Consider the following 21,619-nt stretch of genomic DNA (forward strand, 5'->3'; position numbering starts at 1 on the left):
TGCTTGTGACACACCCAGCATCTCCACCAAATTTCGTCTGAATCCATCCACAACTTTGAGATATCCTGTTTACAGACAAATATACAGAAAAGACAGACAGACAAACAAACAGGGGTGAAAACAACCTCCGCCCACCTTCAGTATAATAAAAAAATAACCACCTTTAGAGGCCATTTTTCCCCACAAAGCGGGGGTTGGCCTTTTTCGGGAACCGTGGTTGTTGTTGTTTTTTGGTCCCCTTTTTGAAGCAATGTTTTACGGCCGGATGCCCTTCCTGACGCCAACCCTTTTTGCCGCCTTTAACGACAAACAGGGAATTACCAGTGAACTGGTACTCAATTAGCCGACCTCGGAAGGATGACAGCCTGAGTCAACCCCCCTGGCGTTAATTCAGCGATCGACCGGGATTCGAACCCAGGATCCTAGGATCCTAAGCCGGCACCCTAGCCGCTAGCCCAACACCAGGGTTTCAGTGGCGGAGGTAATTAGGATGGCACTCAGGAGAGTGCACATCTCCACCAGGCTGAACAGTTTACGTTTTGTATCCTACTGATAGGCTGGTTCTGTATCAGGATCTCTAAAATCCAATCGGCTTGTTCTTGTAATCTACCAAACCCATTCACCTAATTTTGTCCGAATCCGTCCATAACTTTTTGAGATATCATGCTATATATTGGGGGGATGGTGCTTAACAAGGGAAAGAAATAACATGGTTTTCGATTGGGGACGAACTGAGATGGTGGTGAACAGCTGTCTTGAAGACCTGGGGGGTGGGGGGGGGAGATTGAGATTGAAGAGAATGTAGAAGTTGGTTCCACAGGTGAGAAAAAAAGACGAACAAATGATTGGAGGCGAGCAGTGATCCTGAATTTGGGTAGTTTCACCAGAACGGGGTTGATGGTGGACCATATGTGCCCTGTAGAAACCTAGAATAGACAAAGCATGGCAAAAGCAGAGGGTGCAAGACCAGAAAGGAGGCGGTAAAAGACAGAGAGACAACTGACCTGTCTGAGATGGTGAAGTGATAGGCCCATAGACTCGTTTAAACAGACTCAATGGTTTAATGGTTAGAGCGTCCACTTCGGGTCTGGGCGGTCAGTGGGTCAAACCCCAGCTGAGTCATACCAAAGATTTTTTTAAATGGTACGTGTTGCTCCCTTGCTTATTGTTCAGCATTTAAATGGTTAGGAGCATGGACAACCCCATAGGTTGCCATCCATGAGAAGGAGGAAATGCCCGTCTGAGTGGGGTGAGAAATGAGGCACCATTGTTGTGATGTAGCTGGTACCTAGAGTGCCCCGGAAAGTGACAGCACACCCCCTAAGCTCAGTGGCTGTGTTGTGTCTCGTGTATTCGTTTGTATGTCCATGTGAGTGAGATGTGTGTGTGGCAGCTACGCTAACAGCATTTGTTCCTGTAAAAATATTTTTTTTATAACGACCTCGCGTTTGGTGTTCTCCTTCGTCTGAAGCTGGAATAGGTCCGGGCCAGGTCTCCCCACGTGGAATGGCGACTCCACGTGTTTGTTCCAACCAGGCCGCTTCATCTGGGCCAGCGATTGGCTCATTGGCAGGCCGTGACATTCCACTATTGTACTTGCTGGTGGGGAGCGTGCCAGTAAGCCGATCGCCAATTGCCCCAGAGGATGCATGAGTGAAGCTACCCCGGCAGACATGTCCACGACAGGCCTGATTGGCTGTCATGATTGGTGTGGGTCCCCATGATTGGGCTATGACCTGGAGTGGGCTGGATGTGGCACTGAAGAAAGACTTGGATTTAAATGTGATGTTCTTGAATGCCAAATACAGATATGGGTGGACATTGGAATCTTTGCTATTCTTTCCATATACTGTATACACTTGTCTTGAATGGGAGATATATGATCAGGTGTAGGGATGAGGTGAAGATTTGGAGGGTCATTAGATCTATAGATTTAATGCATGTGTGTGCACGCACACACTCACACCAATTACAGTAGCAGTCTGGAAAGGGCGAGGCTAATATTAAATAAGTACAGCTATCCAAAGGGGACCAGAGCTGTATTCTCATGCAATGTCGAGATACCTGTGTGATTTGAATATGTGAAATGTGAAATATTGTGAAAGTTATGCATCCTTGAATATGTGAAAGTTACAAGAAGCTAATAAATTGTATGTACTGTACTGTGATAACGTGTTGTCTTTCTCTTTTTGTAATTAAATGTAGATGTGTAAATATTTGAGATGATAATTGAGAACAGACAACTTCCCACTGCAGATGGAGTCAAACCTGATGCCAGTGTCTGAACGCATTTTGATTGGAACTTCAAAGATTAGACTTGAGGAGAAAAGTATACAGTATTTGGACCATTAAAATGGTCTACTCAACAAAATACCGACTCTTGTAAAAACATTTATTTCCTGAGAGTGAAATGCCACACCAGTGGACGGTACAATTTTCCACAAAACTACATTGGGCCAATCCACATCGTTATGGTTTTAATAAATAAAACCACAAAAAATGTGATCCTGCACAGTACACAAGTTGCCTTATATGCTCTGCATTTAAAACCGATTTTGACTTGTCGACGATGCCTGAAATCAGGAATGTGTCTATGACTGATGTTGGAATTCCTCAGCTTGCAGTTTCCCTCGAGTCTTGTTGTCTTTCGTAATCCACAGATATGTATCTTCTATAATGTAATATTTAAGGGTTGTCTGTATAATACGCCCCATGGGATCTCAAATTTGTTGTGCAATATATTAAATTTGTTCGGTACCATTAATAATACGCACTTAGACTTTTGCAATACTACAGTAAAATAACACTTTGATGACAACAATGTTAGAGTGTCCATTAAATCGTCAATTGTGAATTTGACTTAGTGCTTGCTATGTTTGAAATTGTGGCCCACAAATAAACGTTCTCAAAAACCCATCGCAACATTTTCTCACTGCATGTATGCAAAGATGCCGTTTTGATTTAACAAGACCGATTTAAAATTCCACCATTAAATAAAAGCTGCGTTACACGTCAAAACAAAGCTGCATCGCTTTGTCACAACACAACATCACAACGAAGCTGCGTTGGCTGTTTATGGTCAAGTACTGACACATAATTCATTGCTCAAAGAGGGCCGGACCCTATTTTGATTTCACAAGGCCAATTTGAAAATACAATGCAGTACACATAACAATTCATGACATAAATCCGCTTAAATGTGGCTTCTTTGTAAGTAGACATTATCGTTCACAACACATGTCGGTAATGATGTTGTGGACAGACTGCAAAAAAACCCAACATTTTGATTTTTTACCATGAACAATACAAAACGCACACCCAATTTCTAGATACATTTTTACGGCGTAGCCCATAGGGCAAAGCCATCTAGAACAGTATTTGTCTGTCCGTATGTATGTATGTATGTATTAGGGTGGTCCAAAAAACATTGATCTCTCCGATTTTGATGCTCTACTGGATTATTGTTAGAAATGGTCTAAAACATTCACCCACCAAATATTTTCGCTCAATTCCATCTAGAAACTCATACACACTTCAATTGAAATATGGCGTTTTTCACCAAATTTGGCTAAATGAGAACAATCCAATAGCAACCTAGGTGGAAAAAGTACATGCACTATTGTACTAAGCCATTTTGTGGTTCATGACTTTTTGCATGCGCTTGCGCCTGTGAGTGTGAAATCATCATGGTCGAAACATGTTTGACAATGCTTGAAACATGTTTGAAACATGTTCATACATGTCTGACTCATGTTTCGACCATGAGGACTTCACAGGGGTATGTACCATCAATGACATTATTTAGGAAAAAAATATTTCTAAAGTCTTTGTAAGCCTCTCAACATGGACGATTTTCATTAAAATTGACCAAAATGACAAATTTATATGTTGAGTGTGTATGAGTTTATCGATGACTCAGATGCAAAATATTTTTTGGGTGAATGATTTAGACCATTTCTAACAACAATCCAATCGAGCATCAAAATCCAGATAAAAAAGTGATTTTTTTGCATTTTTGGACCACCCTAGTATGTATGTATGTATGTATGTATGTGCCAAGCTCCCGACTGTGCATCAATCTCTTGTCCTGTTTTTCCATCACCTGAAGAAGAAGAATCGCACTGCCCGGGAGAGTGCAACCCTCACCATTGAAGAGGTTGTGAAGTTCTGGGAAAAAGCTCACCTACCTACAACGACGAAGCAGCACTGCATCCATCGTTTGGAGAGGCTATATGAAGAATGGAGGAGCCTCCAAAAAGGTGCAAAGCGGGGTGGTGCGACCCAAGAGAAAAAGGAAGCATCCTTCAAGGCCTCCTTGGAGAAGACGTTTGATCTTAGGCATGCAGATTCGGAGGCCATAATCACCAACCCCGAGGACAGGAGGTTTCTTCACGATCAATTCTCAGAGAGGAAGGCTTCAATGGGATCTGTAGACACTGTGTTGGAAGCAAAAACGTTCTTGTGTGTTTGAAAGATCAGCAGCCACGAGATGATTATCGTGAACTCCTAGAACTGACTGTCATCTACATGGGAGGAATCCCACCTCGTGGAATCCGGATCATGGCTCCAGGAGCAATGCACAGAGCCAGATGGATGGCAAAAGCACTATATTCACTACAGGTGTTCATGTTTCGGTCAGAGTTCCACTTGACACTTCGAGAGGCGAGAGAACTCCGAGCCTTCAACATTTTTGTCTGCCTTGTGTATGTACAGGCTTGGTTTCGGGCTCCACAAGCTATTGAGGCTCCCCTGAATGACATTAACCTCTTCAAGAAGTTGGAAAAGTTTGAACAAATCAATCAGAAGATGGCTCAGGCAGCCTTGAAGGCACTTGGCCGCCACACGTGGTACATGAGCCCAGTACTAGTGGCATTTGCATTCTTTGACACCAGAATTGACAAAGAAAGCAAGATCAATATGATTGAAGCATTGAAAAATGACGGTGAAAACCCCTCTCCAAAGAGACCAGCTATCAAACGAGGAACCGCCCTGTCAATCGCTGGCCTCATAACAAAACACACCAAGCATTTCTTCAGCATCCTAGGGACCCCAACTGATTGGATGGATAAGGATCCTGGTTCATGGGAGCAAGAAACCAGCTTTCAGGAAGCAAAGAAAGACGCCAGTGGCTTAGTCGTGGTGAACGACAGGGCAGAAAGGGGTGTCGCATTGATACAAGACTACAATAAGCTCCTTACAAAGGATGAAGAGCAAAAGCAAGCTCTGCTCCAAGTTGTTGCTGCTCACAGGAAGATGTACCCCGATGCCAAGAAGGCAACAGTGGTGAAACAGGCCCAGAAATAGGAGTTACATTTCTCATTATATTTGGGTTTTTAAATATTATGTGATATGGTGTCTCTTCATTTTATGAACTGAACATTTGGATTGTTATCATTGAATTTGAGTTTTCATAGCAATATAGTGCTATTTGTGCAGCTATTGTAACTTGTGTTTGCTAGAAAACAAAGAAAGTGAGTGGAGGGTGGATTTTCATAAAACAAACTTCTGGTTTTGCTTTCGATCCATATATAGAAAAGTTTTGTAGACACCTTTAGATTGAAGGCTGATGTGGCACCCCTAAATAAAATCAGATTGCTTTCATATTTGGTGTCCTTTCATTTTGGAACAAAAGGAACAACATAAAGCCATGTCCCAGTAAATATTTAAAAGAAATTATTTTGAGCACCACCCTAATATATATATATATATATATATATATATATATATATATTGTTGCGAATATGGAATTTGGCCTCCATATCCGCTTGTAAATATTCCCCTATTTCCCCAATACTCCCCAACTATCCCCAATCCCCCATTCCCTAGTCCCATTGTCTGTAAACAACATTCTGTAGAACCGACCTTCCCCTTTTTCCCCCATTAAATGTCGTGCCCAGGTCCACCGCATCTCACGTAGACAACTTTCGGACATCTTGCTAGTTATTCTTAGTCTATGTCAGTTAAGGACTCCTTTCCATTAATTCTGACTCTTCGTTGCACCAGAATGTGATTATATGGCACCAGTAGTGAGTTTAGGACCTTCCCATACCTCCTTCCATCTTCTTCCCCAAACAACAACAACAACAACTACAACTACAACTACAACAACAATTACAACAACAACTACAACAACGGCGCTGCGCGGAGGAGTGTGCGTCCTCACACCGGCTCGGTTAGCTGCCATTGACGATGCGCTCCGACGGGGTTACCACGAAGGGGCTCCTTGTCAGCTCCTCGTCAAGGGCGGAGCCGGTAACCCCCCCGCACGCACCCAATGAGAAGCGACGTGCCGATTCCATCTGGGGCGGAGCTAACGAGCCGAGGGCGTGTCACTCCCCGCCGGATATACGAAGCGACTCACCGGACGTGACGTCAGATGCGCCCCCAGCTTGAGACGACAAGACGCCACCTCGAGCGCTGTGAAACCTCCCGCATCTCTGGACCGGACCGGGTCGATTCTGTCCTTGAGCCAAGAGTGCACCTTGAGCCATCGAATACCCGCTTTCCTTGCCATCAATCCCCGTGTGAGTCAGTTTTTGTCCTGTTTCTCTGTGGTCTGTCGGGAATAATATAAGATTGTGTCTAAGTGCCTATCTTCCTTTGCTGTCCCTCTTGTAGTTGTAATCTAACCTTCCGAACGAATATAACCTCCTCCGGAGGTCTTGAGAACCGTATCCCTGGTGTCGTGTCATTTTAATCCCAGCCGTGTGTCTTTTCCTTCATTGACCTAGCGTAGCGCGATTAGTCAACGTTCGGGTATAATCGGGTAACCTGTGCAGACGTGGTCATACCAAACCGCTCGGTAAATAACATCTAAGCCGCGTCTGTAACAATTGGTGTCGAGGAGTGGAATTCGAACCCGGGACTAAATTTATTAGGCCCAAATTTGTAGTAGAATCAATTCGGAGCGCGTTTCCCACGCGAAATTATAACGGCGAAATTTGATTTTGTTATACGGAAATAAAAACCCGAATTTTGAAAGTCGCGCTATGGCAGACCAAGACAGCTGGGGTCCGGTAGGGGAGAGTGAGGCAGGGTCGGTCCAGGACCAAATTGAGGGACGCGAGGAGGAGCGAAGCAGTGAGGGCGGCAGGGTCGCAAAATAGCGTTGTCACGCACGAGGTGGCCACGGCGTCCACGCCCGCGACCGTGGCAGCGCCCCTGGTGGATCCGAACCTTTTTATGTTGCAAATGAGGGCCCTTATGGAACAAATGGGTGAGCGATTGGAGGGCCAAATGGGGGTAATGGGGAACCGGATGGATGCTCAGGGTGAGCGATTGGAGGGCCAAATGGGGGTAATGGGGAACCGGATGGATGCTCAGGGTGAGCGATTGGAGGGCCAAATGGGGGTAATGAGGGACGAAGCGAGGGGTACTGGTGAGGGATTAGACAATAATTTTAGGGGATTAGACAATAATTTTAAGGGATTAGACGAGAAATTTGGGAAATTAGACAATAGATTAGGGGAAATACAGGAGGGGTTAATGGGGGTAGAAAACAGAATGGCCGCTCAAGAGAATCAAATGGAAGGGATGCAAAAAGGGTTAGAGGGGTTAGAAAACACCATGGAAGGCAAATTGAGGGACATGAGGGACCAAGCGGAAAGGGAAGTTAACCAAATGGGGCAGCAGATAAAGGGGGTCAGAATGGGGGTAGAAGCCAAACTGGATGCTCACAGGGAGGAAATGGAGCAGATGAGGGTGGCATCTGGGCAGGAGATGCAAGTGATGGGAGAGGAGATCAGGAGAGGAGTGAGTGAGGAGGTCGGAGGAGTGCGCGAGGAGGTGAGGCACTGTAAGGAGCGCATGGAGAAAGAGGTGAGAAAGGGGACTGTAAAATTGCAAGGTGGTATAGAGGAGTTGACGCTGGGAGTAGAACAACTGACAGTGGGACAAAAGGAGTTGGGGGACCAGGTAAAGAAGAACACAGCGGTAATAGAGGGTTTAAAATCGACACAGAAGGAGATGAAAAAGGACGTAGGGGTAATTAAAAAAGAGTGTCAGACGGTACATGAGGACCTGACGAGGAAAATGGACAAGGTGGTAGAGGTGATGGAGGTTAAAGAGCGGGAGGTGCGGGAGCACATAGAAAAAAATAAAGTGGAGTTAGAGGAAGAACTTAAAGGGGCGCACGAAGAGATGAAGGAGGTGAAGCAGAAATTAGAAGAAGTGGAAGAAGGGGTGAGCGAAATTAAGAAGCGACGGAGAGAGGATAAGAAAGAGATAAAGGAGGAAGTAAAAGAATTGGTCCAAAGTCTGTGTTCGGATCGTGATGATGTGCTCATTAACCGGATGAGGGATTCGCAGGTGATGGAGGAGAAGCGAAGAGAAAGAGGACCCGGTGTAAGTGGTGACCAATATGGTCGTGCGTATGATGCGCCAGGTGATTTAATAAGCTTGGGGGTCGAGATAGACCCGGATGTTCGTGAGAGGCCACGAGTGAGGTGTATGGCTGGTCCGGAGGGTGTGACGGGAGAGTGTGCGCAAGAGTGTGCGCGAGAAAGGTGTGTGACGGACAGGTGCATGGGGAGAGAGTGCGCTGTCAAAGGCAAGGAAGAATGCATGCCTGTGGTGAGTGTTACAGAGGGTGTGACGGGAGAGTGTGCGCAAGAGTGTGCGCGAGAAAGGTGTGTAACGGCCAGGTGCCTGAGGAAAGAGTGCGCTGTCAAGAGTAAGGGTGAGTGCGCTGTCAAGAATGGTGGTGAGAGTAGTACGAGTGACAAGGAGAGTGAGTTGTTTGTGACAGGTGAGCGAGGATGTACACCTGGGATGGAAGGATGCACACCTGGAATGGTAGAGCGTGAGTGGGAATGCACGCTGGAATTGGTAGTGAGGCACGTGGTAGGATGTGCGAGTAAGAGCACACCTGTGATTGTCACAGAGGAGGTGACCGAGGAGGGGGTGCGAAGAGGTGTGTTGGTGAGGTGTGCTACCAACGAATGTGTGCCAAAGTGTTCGGTGGTCAGGTGTGTGACCAGGGCTGTGAGTAGAATGGGAGTACCTGGGTGTGTAAGGAAAGGTACGAGGAGCATGGAGACGGCTGCATGTGTGAGCAAGGAACGGGCTGCGGGGTGTAAGAATCCAGGTGAAGCATCGACGGTAACCAGGTTAGAGGTTAGGTCGACTTTTAGCCGAAGCGGGCCCTCGGTGCGTGCTGGGCCTCGCTTTGAACGGCCGCGTCCGTGCTCCACTAGGCGGAGCGGGCAGCCCGATAGAAAGGGTCGTCATGGCGACCACTTTTTGTTGAGGCAGTCCGGCAGGTCGAGATCGGGACATTGGATGGCTCCACGCCGAGATGGTGCGTGGGATCTCGGCCCGGGTAAGCCCCCGTCCCTGCACCGAATGCGGGACGTATCCAGCCGCTGGCACAGAACAACCCGCATTCATGGCTTGGCTTTACGAAGCCGGGCTTTGGATAGGAGTTGGCGCACCGAGAGGCATTAGTGAGTAGACTGGGTGATGAGGTTAGTGTTTTGGACCCAAAATTAGAGAAAAACAAAATTTGATGATTGGCAAGGGATTGGCAGTAGTGATTGGCAGATGATGGGTAGTGATTGGCAAATTTTTAATTTGTTGAAATTTGATGTGCAAAATTGGTAGTGAGCGATGGGCCCGGTGGGTAAGGTTGGCATCCCTGCCACCCTTCCCATATGGGGGCAAAGGAGCACTAGATTATGGGGTGTATGGCAGTGAAAACTAGCCCGGGTGGGTTAGGTTATATTGTAGGGATCTAGAAGAGATTGACATTAGGTAACGTTAAGTTTAGTTAGTGACTGATACCTGTAGTGGGGACGCAGGTAGATTAGTGTGGATGATAATGACGAGGGAGCGCAATAGTTTAAAGGGACGACTGGGAAGCGCAAGTTTCAGAAGGGAGTAGTTAGCTGAGATGATGCCGTGTGTGTGAGAATTGAACAGGTGTGATTGCACAGGTGTGCAACTGGACAGGTGTGTGGAGCCGTGTATGAGTAGTGAGTGTTGTGGATCAGCGCGAATGCGCTTGGGGAGAGAAGGGTGCAGGTGGCACCAGGTGTGAGAGCACAGGTGTGCAAGTACAGGTGTGTGGAGAGAGTTGGAGTAAGTGGTACGGAGTGGTGTGCATGGTGCGAAGGTGTGGATGGGGGAAGAGTGGACCCTTTTCACGAGTACCCGGGGCGGGTAGTGTAAGTGTTAGGTAGAGGGTACAGGTAAATTGTGGTTGGATATTGGCATCTGTGGTGCGGGTGACAGAATGGTATTGTGAATGGGTGCATTAGTGTTGTGGAAATGGCTGGGCGTGTAGCCTGTTAGTGTGTGTAGTTGGTTGGGCACTCCACCACTGTGAGGATGTCGGCCAGGTGAGGCCGCAGGTGGGCTCTGGGAGCCGGTAGTTGTGAGTGGGTGCCTGAGGATCCCGGGTGTGGATCGGGCAGCCCAGTGCCAGAGAGGGCACCGAGTGGGGAGAGCGCCAGAGGGCCTTCCCCAGGTAGTTAGGTTAGGGTAAGGAGCAGGTAAGCTCGGAGGCAACTGCAGTGGTGGAGGTGTGCAGGTGGGTAGACCCACTGGGAGAGGTACACGCCACAGCCCAGAAATTGTGCGAGGGCACCGGGAGATGAATCGGGGGAGTGAGACCCCAAAATGAAAAGCACCACAGTCTGGCCAATGGGAATTGGTTTTTAGAACCCATAGTGTAAGAGGGCCAATGGTTTGGCCGGAGAAAGACCCCGGGTAGTGTAAAGTTGTTAAATTCATTTAGGAAATAGTTAGGATTGATGAACCTGTCGCACCATACGCAGCCACTTACCTGTGGTGATGATGATGACTCCACACCTGTGTTTTCTTTGTTCTGTGTGCAGGAAATGAGAATTGCTGTGAGGATTTGTGAGACGCATCACGACGTGGATGAGACATTGGGGTGATTCCATCTCTCCCTCCTTAGGAGGGACTGATGATGAATTGGTGATGGCAAATTATGATGTTGAGTTGGAGATGGCAAATTTTGAGGAAAGTTGGAAATAGCAAATTTGATTGGTTAGGAGGGAGAGAAGACGAATTTGGTTTATGGGAGGAACGGGGAAGACAGTAGGGATGTTTGTTGATTTGTAAAGTAGATGTTTATGGGTAGTGTTGTGTTTTGTGGATACAGTAAGGGGTAAGGGAGGGGCCATGTAGGTTACCTGGTGGGGGGGGGGGGGCGTACGGTAGGAACGTACCTGTCTCACCTGGTTCCCATGTGCCCCCAGTGTGCATTACCTTACATTGCGTGCACTTTTGCGCCCTTACCACCTTACTCACTTGTCTGCTTCTTTTGTCTCCCACCTCCGAGGATCTGGCTTTGGGGTAGAGAGAGAGGAGAGAGAGGTGCTGGCTCCGCAGTTGTGGGCCTGCACTTTCGCTGCTTGCTGCTTGGATCGATACACCATATGGACCGCAATGTTTGTGGCCACCCACAATGGACCGCAGTTCTTTTGCGGCCAAGCACCACCCATGGATGGACCTATGGGTCAACGTGGCACCTATGCCATACAAGGTGAACCACTTTTAGTTGGCCCCCTGACGGCCACAATAAAGAAATGGACGCGGTTGGCGCCTTTCTTTATTTTTGAAAGAAGTAAGAAGGCCAAGTGCACCACACGAAGGCAAGACCAGCGGCAGAACATCGGCCGGCTGCGACACCACACAATAATTCATAAACACTTTATTGGTGCACCGGATGGTGCTGACTGTGTGATGGGGTGGTGCTTTTCGTGCTGGGAAAGGGTGCTCTGCACGTTATTAAAGGCCGTAGGCCACAGAGCACTCGTGGGTTGGTGTATCGATGCTGGCATGCGTGCTCTCTCTATGCATAACATCTGCATGTGTTCCTCCAAAAACAGGTCCTGGATCGTAGTGTAAATATCAGCGTAGTCTTGTGTAAATAATGCTCCCTACCGGCTGTATGTTTAGTTTGAGGATTCTTTCCGGATTCGGTTATCCTGTGGGTGTGTTTCTGTGAGGAGAAGGGTGCAACGTCGCAGGGGGACATATTTACTCATTTGTGAATATCTGTAAAACTGTCGCACTCAGGGTAGAGTTAATAGTAGAGGGAACTACATTGCGTGCCACACTAAAGTAGGTAAAAATTTATCGGGTCGGGACGCCCCGAGGGTAGAGAAGGGTGCAATGTTGCGAATATGGAATTTGGCCTCCATATCCACTTGTAAATATTCCCCTATTTCCCCAATACTCCCCAACTATCCCCAATCCCCCATTCCCTAGTCCCATTGTCTGTAAACAACATTCTGTAGAACCGACCTTCCCCTTTTTCCCCCATTAAATGTCGTGCCCAGGTCCACCGCATCTCACGTAGACAACTTTCGGACATCTTGCTAGTTATTCTTAGTCTATGTCAGTTAAGGACTCCTTTCCATTAATTCTGACTCTTCGTTGCACCAGAATGTGATTATATGGCACCAGTAGTGAGTTTAGGACCTTCCCATACCTCCTTCCATCTTCTTCCCCAAACAACAACAACAACAACTCCAACTACAACTACAACAACAATTACAACAACAACTACAACAACGGCGCTGCGCGGAGGAGTGTGCGTCCTCACACCGGCTCGGTTAGCCGCCATTGACGATGCGCTCCGACGGGGTTACCACGAAGGGGCTCCTTGTCAGCTCCTCGTCAAGGGCGGAGCCGGTAACCCCCCCGCACGCACCCAATGAGAAGCGACGTGCCGATTCCATCTGGGGCGGAGCTAACGAGCCGAGGGCGTGTCACTCCCCGCCGGATATACGAAGCGACTCACCGGACGTGACGTCAGATGCGCCCCCAGCTTGAGACGACAAGACGCCACCTCGAGCGCTGTGAAACCTCCCGCATCTCTGGACCGGACCGGGTCGATTCTGTCCTTGAGCCAAGAGTGCACCTTGAGCCATCGAATACCCGCTTTCCTTGCCATCAATCCCCGTGTGAGTCAGTTTTTGTCCTGTTTCTCTGTGGTCTGTCGGGAATAATATAAGATTGTGTCTAAGTGCCTATCTTCCTTTGCTGTCCCTCTTGTAGTTGTAATCTAACCTTCCGAACGAATATAACCTCCTCCGGAGGTTTTGAGAACCGTATCCCTGGTGTCGTGTCATTTTAATCCCAGCCGTGTGTCTTTTCCTTCATTGACCTAGCGTAGCGCGATTAGTCAACGTTCGGGTATAATCGGGTAACCTGTGCAGACGTGGTCATACCAAACCACTCGGTAAATAACATCTAAGCCGCGTCTGTAACAATATATATATATATATATATATATATATATATTTTTTTTGCGTTTCGGCCAGATTTCATTATTGTTTCCCTAAACCAAAATAAATGAGGATGTCGTTTTACAATGAACAATGTCAAGCATAGTGAGACAATGGCAGGGAAAATATATGGTTTCTTCTGAAGAAACTTTGCTGACCTTGAGGCAAGTGAGGAAAAATTTCCCTGGTAGGGTGGAGTCACAGAGAGACTCCAGCAGGTTGCACACACAATCCAATTTCCACTGGTGCTCCTGCAGCTTGCAATAGAGCACCTCATCTTCATCCACCTCCCTGTACATGCACAAACAAGGCCACTACAATAGAATTGCTCTTCAATTAAAATATTTTGGCGACGAAGAGATATTGAAGTTGTAGCTTCAGAAAAAAGAATACACCAGTACCCTTTTCTGCTTCATGTCAGCAACATAAAAGCAATGCTCGAAAAAAAGTAGTTTGACTTGAATAAATATTTATAACTTATATTGTTGGACAGTGGCATTGAAAAAAAAGATGCTGTGAAATGCTACTTCAAAAGCATATGTTTTACCTGCATCAAAGTTACAAACACTGGTGGAAAGTAAGCAGATAAGTTATAAAATAAAAATAATTTAAAAAAATCAACACGTTTCCATATGTGAAATAGTAATAATTAACTGAAGTACCCGGCGTTGCCAGCGAAATTCAATGAAATATGTATTTAAATATTTCCTGCATGATGATCACAAAACATATTACTCTATCGCTCCTGGGAAAAACCCAGGCAGGGTATAAGAACATACTCACTTAAGGCCTGAACACAGAGGTGTTATAAATAAACCAGTGTAAAGCAATTTTTTAAATAGCAGAAGCATGTGTAAACACTATCTTACTATAATTCACCAAATGTCTGTCTGTCTGTCCGTCCGTTCCCAGGTACCGCAAAAACGGCTGAACCGATCATAACGATATTTTGGGTGGGTAATCCTGGGACCCCCTGGAGTAAAATAGGCTATATTGTTTTTCCAATTTTCCAGATTTTCCAAACACAATGGAATAATATTTACTGATATGAACAGTGATGTGGCTTTTATTGAAATTCTACAAATACTGTTTAGATTTTGATGAGAATTATGAACCTGCCGCGAATGCGGAAGTGGACAGATTCCGGCAATGAGCGTGTTTGATAATATCCCAACACAACCGTCATTTAAAACAGTACTTTGTTAAAGAATCAATTGATGATTGGAATTGAGTGAATACAATTCCGATTTTGAATTCGTAATTGTATTCACCCAACCGTACGGAACTTCACATCAGGATTTAAATATTTGTTTATGTCACGAATGTTGTTAAAAGTTTATTTTTTATATTAATGCTATTTAATTTGTGATTGGAGTTATGCTGTTTGGAATGAAAAAAGAGATATCGAGTTCAAGTGAAGGACGAAATGCTGTTATCGTTTCTCCTTTATAAACGTGAAATTTGTGGATCGCCATTTGCAGATTCACCATTGACTGGGTATGGAACAAACGTACCCGTTTTTTGCAAACGAGTACGTTTTTCATGGAAGTCCTTCACGAACTTGCTGTCCATGTCTGATGTGCGACTGAAGGTGCTACAGGAATGTGGAATTTATTGGTTTCATGCTTTAGCATTCGCCGTTTCTGCATTGTCTGTTTGCCCCTGGCCTCTCACCCGTGCGTAGCACGGGTACCTCACTAGTAATAATTAATTCAGTAAAACTTTATAATTGAAAACAGCTGGACCTACTAGTTGGTAGAGCCGACGTTCTGGTGAGAATCCAACCACCTTGGTCACGGCAGATGTTGAAGTGAAGAAGCTTAAGAATCACCACGTGCCCTCCACAGTCGACAGAGTGAACCGATCTGTAGATCAATCCGGGTGTCAAGTGACGGTTGCAGATGGGGTTGGAAGAGATGCTCGAGCCTTGTCCCATGTGCGAGACAGATTAAATTGCAAACTGCCTCTTTTGTTGAGAGATGGTGATTCAACTCTGCCCCAAATGGATTCTTTCACACCTCGAGCAAAAAACTTTTTTTTCCCTCTGTCTAAGATGACTACCTGACTATTAATTATCAAAGCTGTGACCATGCAGGTCCAGGTGCATATATACAGCAGAGTTCAAACCCTCTTCATAAGCTGGACGACGATGTTGGTTCATACGGGCCTGAAGAGTTTGCCGAGTTTCTCCTATGTAGGTCTCAGTGCATGATGGGTCTCCATATCTGATGCCATACACCAAGTCACATTTCCTATTGTCGTGTCACCGGCGATTAAGATCACCGGTGACGGATAGCCGAAACAGTTTTTTACTCCCGAGGCATCAGGCCAAAAATGGCGGTTATTGCGTGTGTGAGATGGAAGGCTGCGAGACATTTAGCTGAACGAAAAGGACACGGGTTTAATCTGAAACCACAACAAATAAACGCATGACAAATGAAAAATGCAACATAATGAATTTAATGAAAATAAACCAAAGAATGAAAATGAGTGCTGAGGTAAAAAAAAAATCCTACTTTGAGGGACACTCCACATGGTCGCAAAAACACACAAGGGAATAGATAATAAAAATAAAATGTTTCCTTTTGCGTATACACTTAGCTCGTCCCAACAAGTTATTTTGCAAAGGTGATGGCGATGGTCCGGTCCGATGCCTCCCGTGCTGGAACGCCCCAAAATGGCGCTAGTGCAGCAAAAATGCCCAGGTGTGAGACAGGCAGTCAAGCCGGCCTCCTTTCAGATTCCCCAGCCTGGCAAGCGCAACGTGGCCCCAGCTCCCCCGAAGAGCAGCACAGCCGCCAAAACCTCCTCATGCAGGCACAGCAAGAGTTCCAAAAACCGCCACCCAAAACTCCAGTCCACCAAGTGCACGATGGGCAAAAAGCCAAGATGGCGCAGCTTCTTGTTCAAGCCAAGAGAGAGAGTGACTCTTCCTTTTCACCCTCTATAGCCAATCCTGACGCTCCTTCCAAACATCGCCTCATGCTCGGCCCACGTCCTCTGGGCCAATCATGTCCTTCAGGGGCGTGGCCTGCTGGCACTTTCTCCACTCCACCATCGCACCACTCCGGTGGCCTTTTTCCGATTAGGTCCACTGAGGGCGGAGCTTGCCCCGACCGGCTCTATTTGGCTTCTTGCCAGCATGGTTGTTGTCATTTAAAGGTGACTTTCATGGCCGGCTGTGGTAGTTGTAATTCAAAGGCTGTGCAAAAAGGTTAGGGGAAATTTACAGTGGGTAATCACGCACTGGGGAAAACTAGCCTTAGACCCTAGCGATAATTAGCACAACACCACCTCCCCCCACCCCCTGTGTGGTGAACACATAAACAACCTTAAGCTCCAGTTTCCCAACTTACTGTACATCGAGAATTCTCCTAAGCGTTACACGGTCCAAGCTATTTCCTATACAGTGCTACCTTTACGATGGGATCCTTTTACCTACCCCCCACAAACGTAACACTATTCTTCCAGATCTTGTCCATAACATGAACTAACTGGCTGTGCAGATTTCTAGCGGGTTTATATGATGTAGCAATGCCAAACTTGGCGAAGTATCTTCTCACTTTCTCAAACAGTTTCACCACATACAGAATGGTCACTCGTGTGATGTTTTCTTGATCTGTGCCCTGTTGCTGGTCACCGGACGTGATGTTGTTCTTAATACTTCCAACTTTTAAAAATAATAATGAATAATAACCTGCATTGATTTGCTGTGATAATTACATTTGTGTTGTTGGTAACAAATCACTATATACAACCTCAACATATGATCTTCACAAAATATATTACTCGACTGCTCCCGGGAAAAAAAAAACGCAAAGAAAAAAAGAAAAAGAAAAAGATCGATCCCACTCCTCCCTCCAGGTCTTCAGAACAGCTGTTCACCACAATCTCTTATCTTCCCTCATCCAAAACTTTGATGTTTTCCATCCTCATTAATCCACCACAAATCTACCTCACTTCAAATTCAAAATCTCAAACCTGTCTCCCTCCTCCAAATCCTGGTTGAGTCTGGTCAAATCTGTTTCTGGTGTTTGTTTCCCCTCCATCCCCTCCCTTACCTCAAACGGCTACACAGCCGACACCGTATGTGACAAAGCCGAATGCCTCAACTCTATGTTTGCCTCAAAATCTTGGGTCCCAAACCCATCTCTCTCTGTACCCAATTTACTCAGTCAAACCCAGCTGCTCCTGGACCCTTGTCCTTCTCTCCTGACAAGGTGGAGAAGTTTCTGTCAAACCTTGACTCCGATTCTGCAACTGGACCAGACGGCATCAGCCCACGGGTTCTAAAATCTAAGTTCGACTCAGATCCCTTTAGCCTTTCTTAATATATCGCGGTAACGAAAACCTATCACGGACGGATGGACTGCCGGACGGACAACCCAAAAACATAAAGCCTCTGGCAACTTTGGCAGCAGAGGCATAAAACACCTAATTGGGGAGTTGGTTCACAAGTCCGGGTGTTTGTAAGTCGAGCATTCGTAAGTCACGGACTCCCTGTCGTATATAAGATAGCTCAAAGTAACTTGCTCACAGCATACTCTTACAAAATATGCCAATACAACAAGTTAAATGACTAAATTAATGGACAGAATTGAAAATCCACCAATTTTAACAGGCCTGGCACACCTGCTCTGATGCATTTATGTAATTCTTAAAAACTTTTTTTTAACCACCCACCTTAATTCATCTCTTTTTAAAGTAATAGTCATTTGTTGTACTTACATAAGTAACTGCTTAGTAAGAAGAATTTCTCATGTGATGATAATTTCACATATATTCACTGGCTGTCATTTGGAGTGTAACTTACTGTATTACCAATTACAGTATGTACAAATATATGTATCAAGAACAATAGTGAAGATGCAACAAGCAGAACAAATTTACAAGTGCTTCCCAGTCAAATATACACACATAATGTATTTGATAGATAGGCAGACATGCAGATGCTGTAGATAGAGAGATGGAAAGATGATGGATTTAATGAACTGAAAATCCATTAAAAACTAGAACAATGCGACTGTGTCGCCAATATGCCTCTGCATAGTCCCACAACGGGTAGATGTCATCACTCTGCATATGTATGGGTAGTGGATCATGTTTGTGAAGTTTTGTGTTGATCTGATAAGGTTCGTTTTTCTATCCAAGGTGGCTGCTAAACCACGTGACCTATGACATCATCATTTTCAAACTATATGCAACAGTGCTGTTAGATGATATTTGTAAAATTTTGCATTGCTAGGATGAGCGGTTTCAGAGATATAATTATTTAATATTTCCCTTCAATCCAAAATAGTTGCCAAACCATGTGACCTATGATGTCATAAATTGTATATTTCAATACAAATGGGTCATAGATCATGTGCATGCAATTTCAGATTTTTACGATAAGGAATTTGATTAAAACATTTTTGGCTGGTATACCACTTCACCTATGATGTCATCATTATCATGCTTTTGTTCCCCATTGGGAGTACTTGACAATGTGGAAAATTTCAAATTTTTCCATTCAGTGGTTTCCGAGAAATTATTTTTAATTATTTGCTTTAAATCCAAGATGGCTGCCATACCATGTGACCTATGACGTCACAATTATAAAAACATTCTGCATGGGTGTCACTCCTACCCTGAAAGTTTTGTCTCAATCGGACATATGGTTGCTGAGAAAAACGAGGTTTAGCCCGTACGGACGGGCGTACAGACGTACAGACGTACAGAAGGACAACCCGAAAATATGTCGCCGGAGGCATAAAAATACATTTACGGCTATGGGAAATGAGGTGTGGTTCATATGGAGCATTAACCCTTCATCAGAGCAAAAAAATGAAAGAAATAACAATACATCTATTAAGTACATCTATTGTAATGATGTAATGTAATAAAGTAATTATTGATGGAATGTAAATAATTGTAATGAATGATGTAATAAAGTACATCTATTGTAAAATACAGTATTCCAAATTGAAAACAAAAGCAAAACTTACTCATCTGTTGAATGAATAACTGAGCGCACACCACCCCCTTCTCCGGCCAAGAACAGACACCGTGGCCTTAGGGCTGGCAGTGGGCCTGGAAGGCCACAGAGCTGTTTGAGGACAGCCATGACCTGACTTTGCTCAGCCTTCAAAATATACCAGCAGATAAGTTCTTGGCAAGAGGACCTTAAATAAAACAGGATTCAATCATTTCATTGCTGTGCAACATAACTGTCATGATCACTCCATTTAATGCAGATTGCTGCTGTTGCTAATTAAATGACAAGAACGATTAATTCATACATTTCATTGATTTACTGAATCTTACATTGACTGATGGTTTGTAACAGTACATAAGTCACATGAATGATCGTTTTAAGGCCATTTTCCCCACTAGAGCAGGGGTTAGCCTTGCGGGCCCCATGACAATCATGGTTCCCTGTTTGAGGCAATGTTTTTATGGCCGGATGCCCTTCCTGACGCCATCCCTTGGTCGCCTCTTACGATGCGCAGGGATACGGTGTACCTATTCTAATCGGGGTACACACCGGGATCATTCATCCCAGCAAGCTGGTACTCAAATTTGCCGACCTCGGAAGGATGACAGGCTGAGTCAACCCCCCTGGCGTTAATTCAGCGATCGACCGGGATTCGAACCCAGGACCCTAGGATCCCAAACCGGCACCCTAACCGCTAAGCCAACACCAGGCTTAGTACATAAGTCACATGATAGTTGAAATTGTTAAACAGATCCATGAAATGCAGATAAAAACAATGAATCAATAAATATATGTAAAAAAAAAATTTATTAAATTAAATGGCCCACAACAGCTTATATGACAGAGAGAACCTGGCTTGAAAGGAGGGGCTTGGGCGGGGGGGGGGGGGGGGGGGGGAATCCATCCAAACAGAGTCCTCCCAGGACCGGAGGGGGCGGGGGGGGAGGTAAACAGCAGATATAAGTTTTACTTGTGCTAATGTACGAACACTAATTAGAAATGTCCAGCAGGTATCAAATAAAAAAAGTGGGGATTTTTCTTTAATACATGGACCCATGCAGAAGTGAATAAATAAATAAAATCCAACATCATTAATTAAACAAATGGACGCACAAATAAAGTCATCACTAAGTCTGCCAAGGGAAATACCAATTTTAAGGCAAGAAGCATAAATCTGAAAACTGGTGGAAGGCCAGTAAGTGAAATGAATTCAAATCATGATCTAGGTGGAAGGTCAAAGCACAATGTAGGCCAAAACAAGAGGGGCGAGCAAACACGGCGTCAACAAGAACGGTGAGAAAACAGCCAAATGTATCAAGCTGGTATCAACAAATGATTACAATACCATGACAGTAAAATGAAATGAAAATTTCAACTCGATGCCAAGACTACAGGAGAAATATGGTACGAAGAGGATTTTCTACCCTTGGCTTTATACCCCAGAAACAAACTGGTGATACTTGCACGTAGTTCCCATATTCTACCAAATAGAAAACAAAAAGGGCTGGTATTGTATTTTATGTTTTAATAGGTTTCATATAGACAGCTCTTTTTGGAAAAACTCATGTGATATCCTCATTGAGGTAAATGAAATTATAACTGGTAATCATAGAAGTGATCAGCGCAGAAAACTGAAACTCTAAAAAAAAGGTGATAATAAATATTTCAGGAAGTTATTTGAATTTCAATGATAAATGAATGTGAATGAATGATCGTTTTAAGGCCATTTTCCCCGCTATAGCGGGGGTTAGCCTTGCGGGCCCCATGACAATCATGGTTCCCTGTTTGAGGCAATGTTTTTATGGCCGGATGCCATTCCTGACGCCAACCCTTAGTCGCCTCCCACGATGCGCACTGCGCAGGGATACGACGCGCGGGGATACGATGCGCAGAGATACGGTGTACCTATTCTAAGCCGGGGTACACACCGGGATCATTCATCCCAGCAAGCTGGTACTCAATTTTCCGACCTCGGAAGGATGACAGGCTGAGTCAACCCCCCTGGCGTTAATTCAGCGATCGACCGGGATTCGAACCCAGGATCCTAGGATCCCAAGCCGGAACCCTAACCGCTAAGCCAACACCAGGCTCAATGATAAATGAATGTCAAGCACATATTTTGCCAATGACCTTACTGCAAATGCAGACAATAATGTTTCCTCAAAACAATAAGATACACAAGATTATGAAGTTATCTCAATGGACAAATCTGCCAACACCATTGGACATCAGACACCAATGCAAAGGTGTCGAGATGGGTTGCTAACATATTAATACAAAATTAACTTTAAATTTAGTCAGCAACAATCAAAGGCAGAGTCATGAAAGGTATGTGTTCCCATATTCCATGAAAGGTTAATGTACAAGATCAGTGAAAGTTTCA

At 45.1% G+C, this 21,619-nt stretch overlaps 1 protein-coding gene across 1 annotated transcript in view; it reads right to left on the reverse strand.

Annotated features, from left to right (window-relative positions):
- The window catches only part of TANGO6 (transport and golgi organization 6 homolog), a gene marked incomplete in the record, with an annotated part of 435,716 nt that overhangs the window by 328,604 nt on the left and 85,493 nt on the right, over positions 1-21,619 (reverse strand). Inside the window, 2 exon segments of the mRNA XM_078784327.1 lie at positions 13,418-13,550; positions 19,247-19,423. Of these exon segments, the coding sequence (XP_078640453.1) occupies positions 13,418-13,550; positions 19,247-19,423 (310 nt within the window).

This window comes from Myxine glutinosa, chromosome 9 (genome assembly GCF_964187855.1).
Source record: "Myxine glutinosa chromosome 9, kmMyxGlut1.1, whole genome shotgun sequence".
Lineage (NCBI taxonomy): Eukaryota > Metazoa > Chordata > Myxini > Myxiniformes > Myxinidae > Myxine > Myxine glutinosa.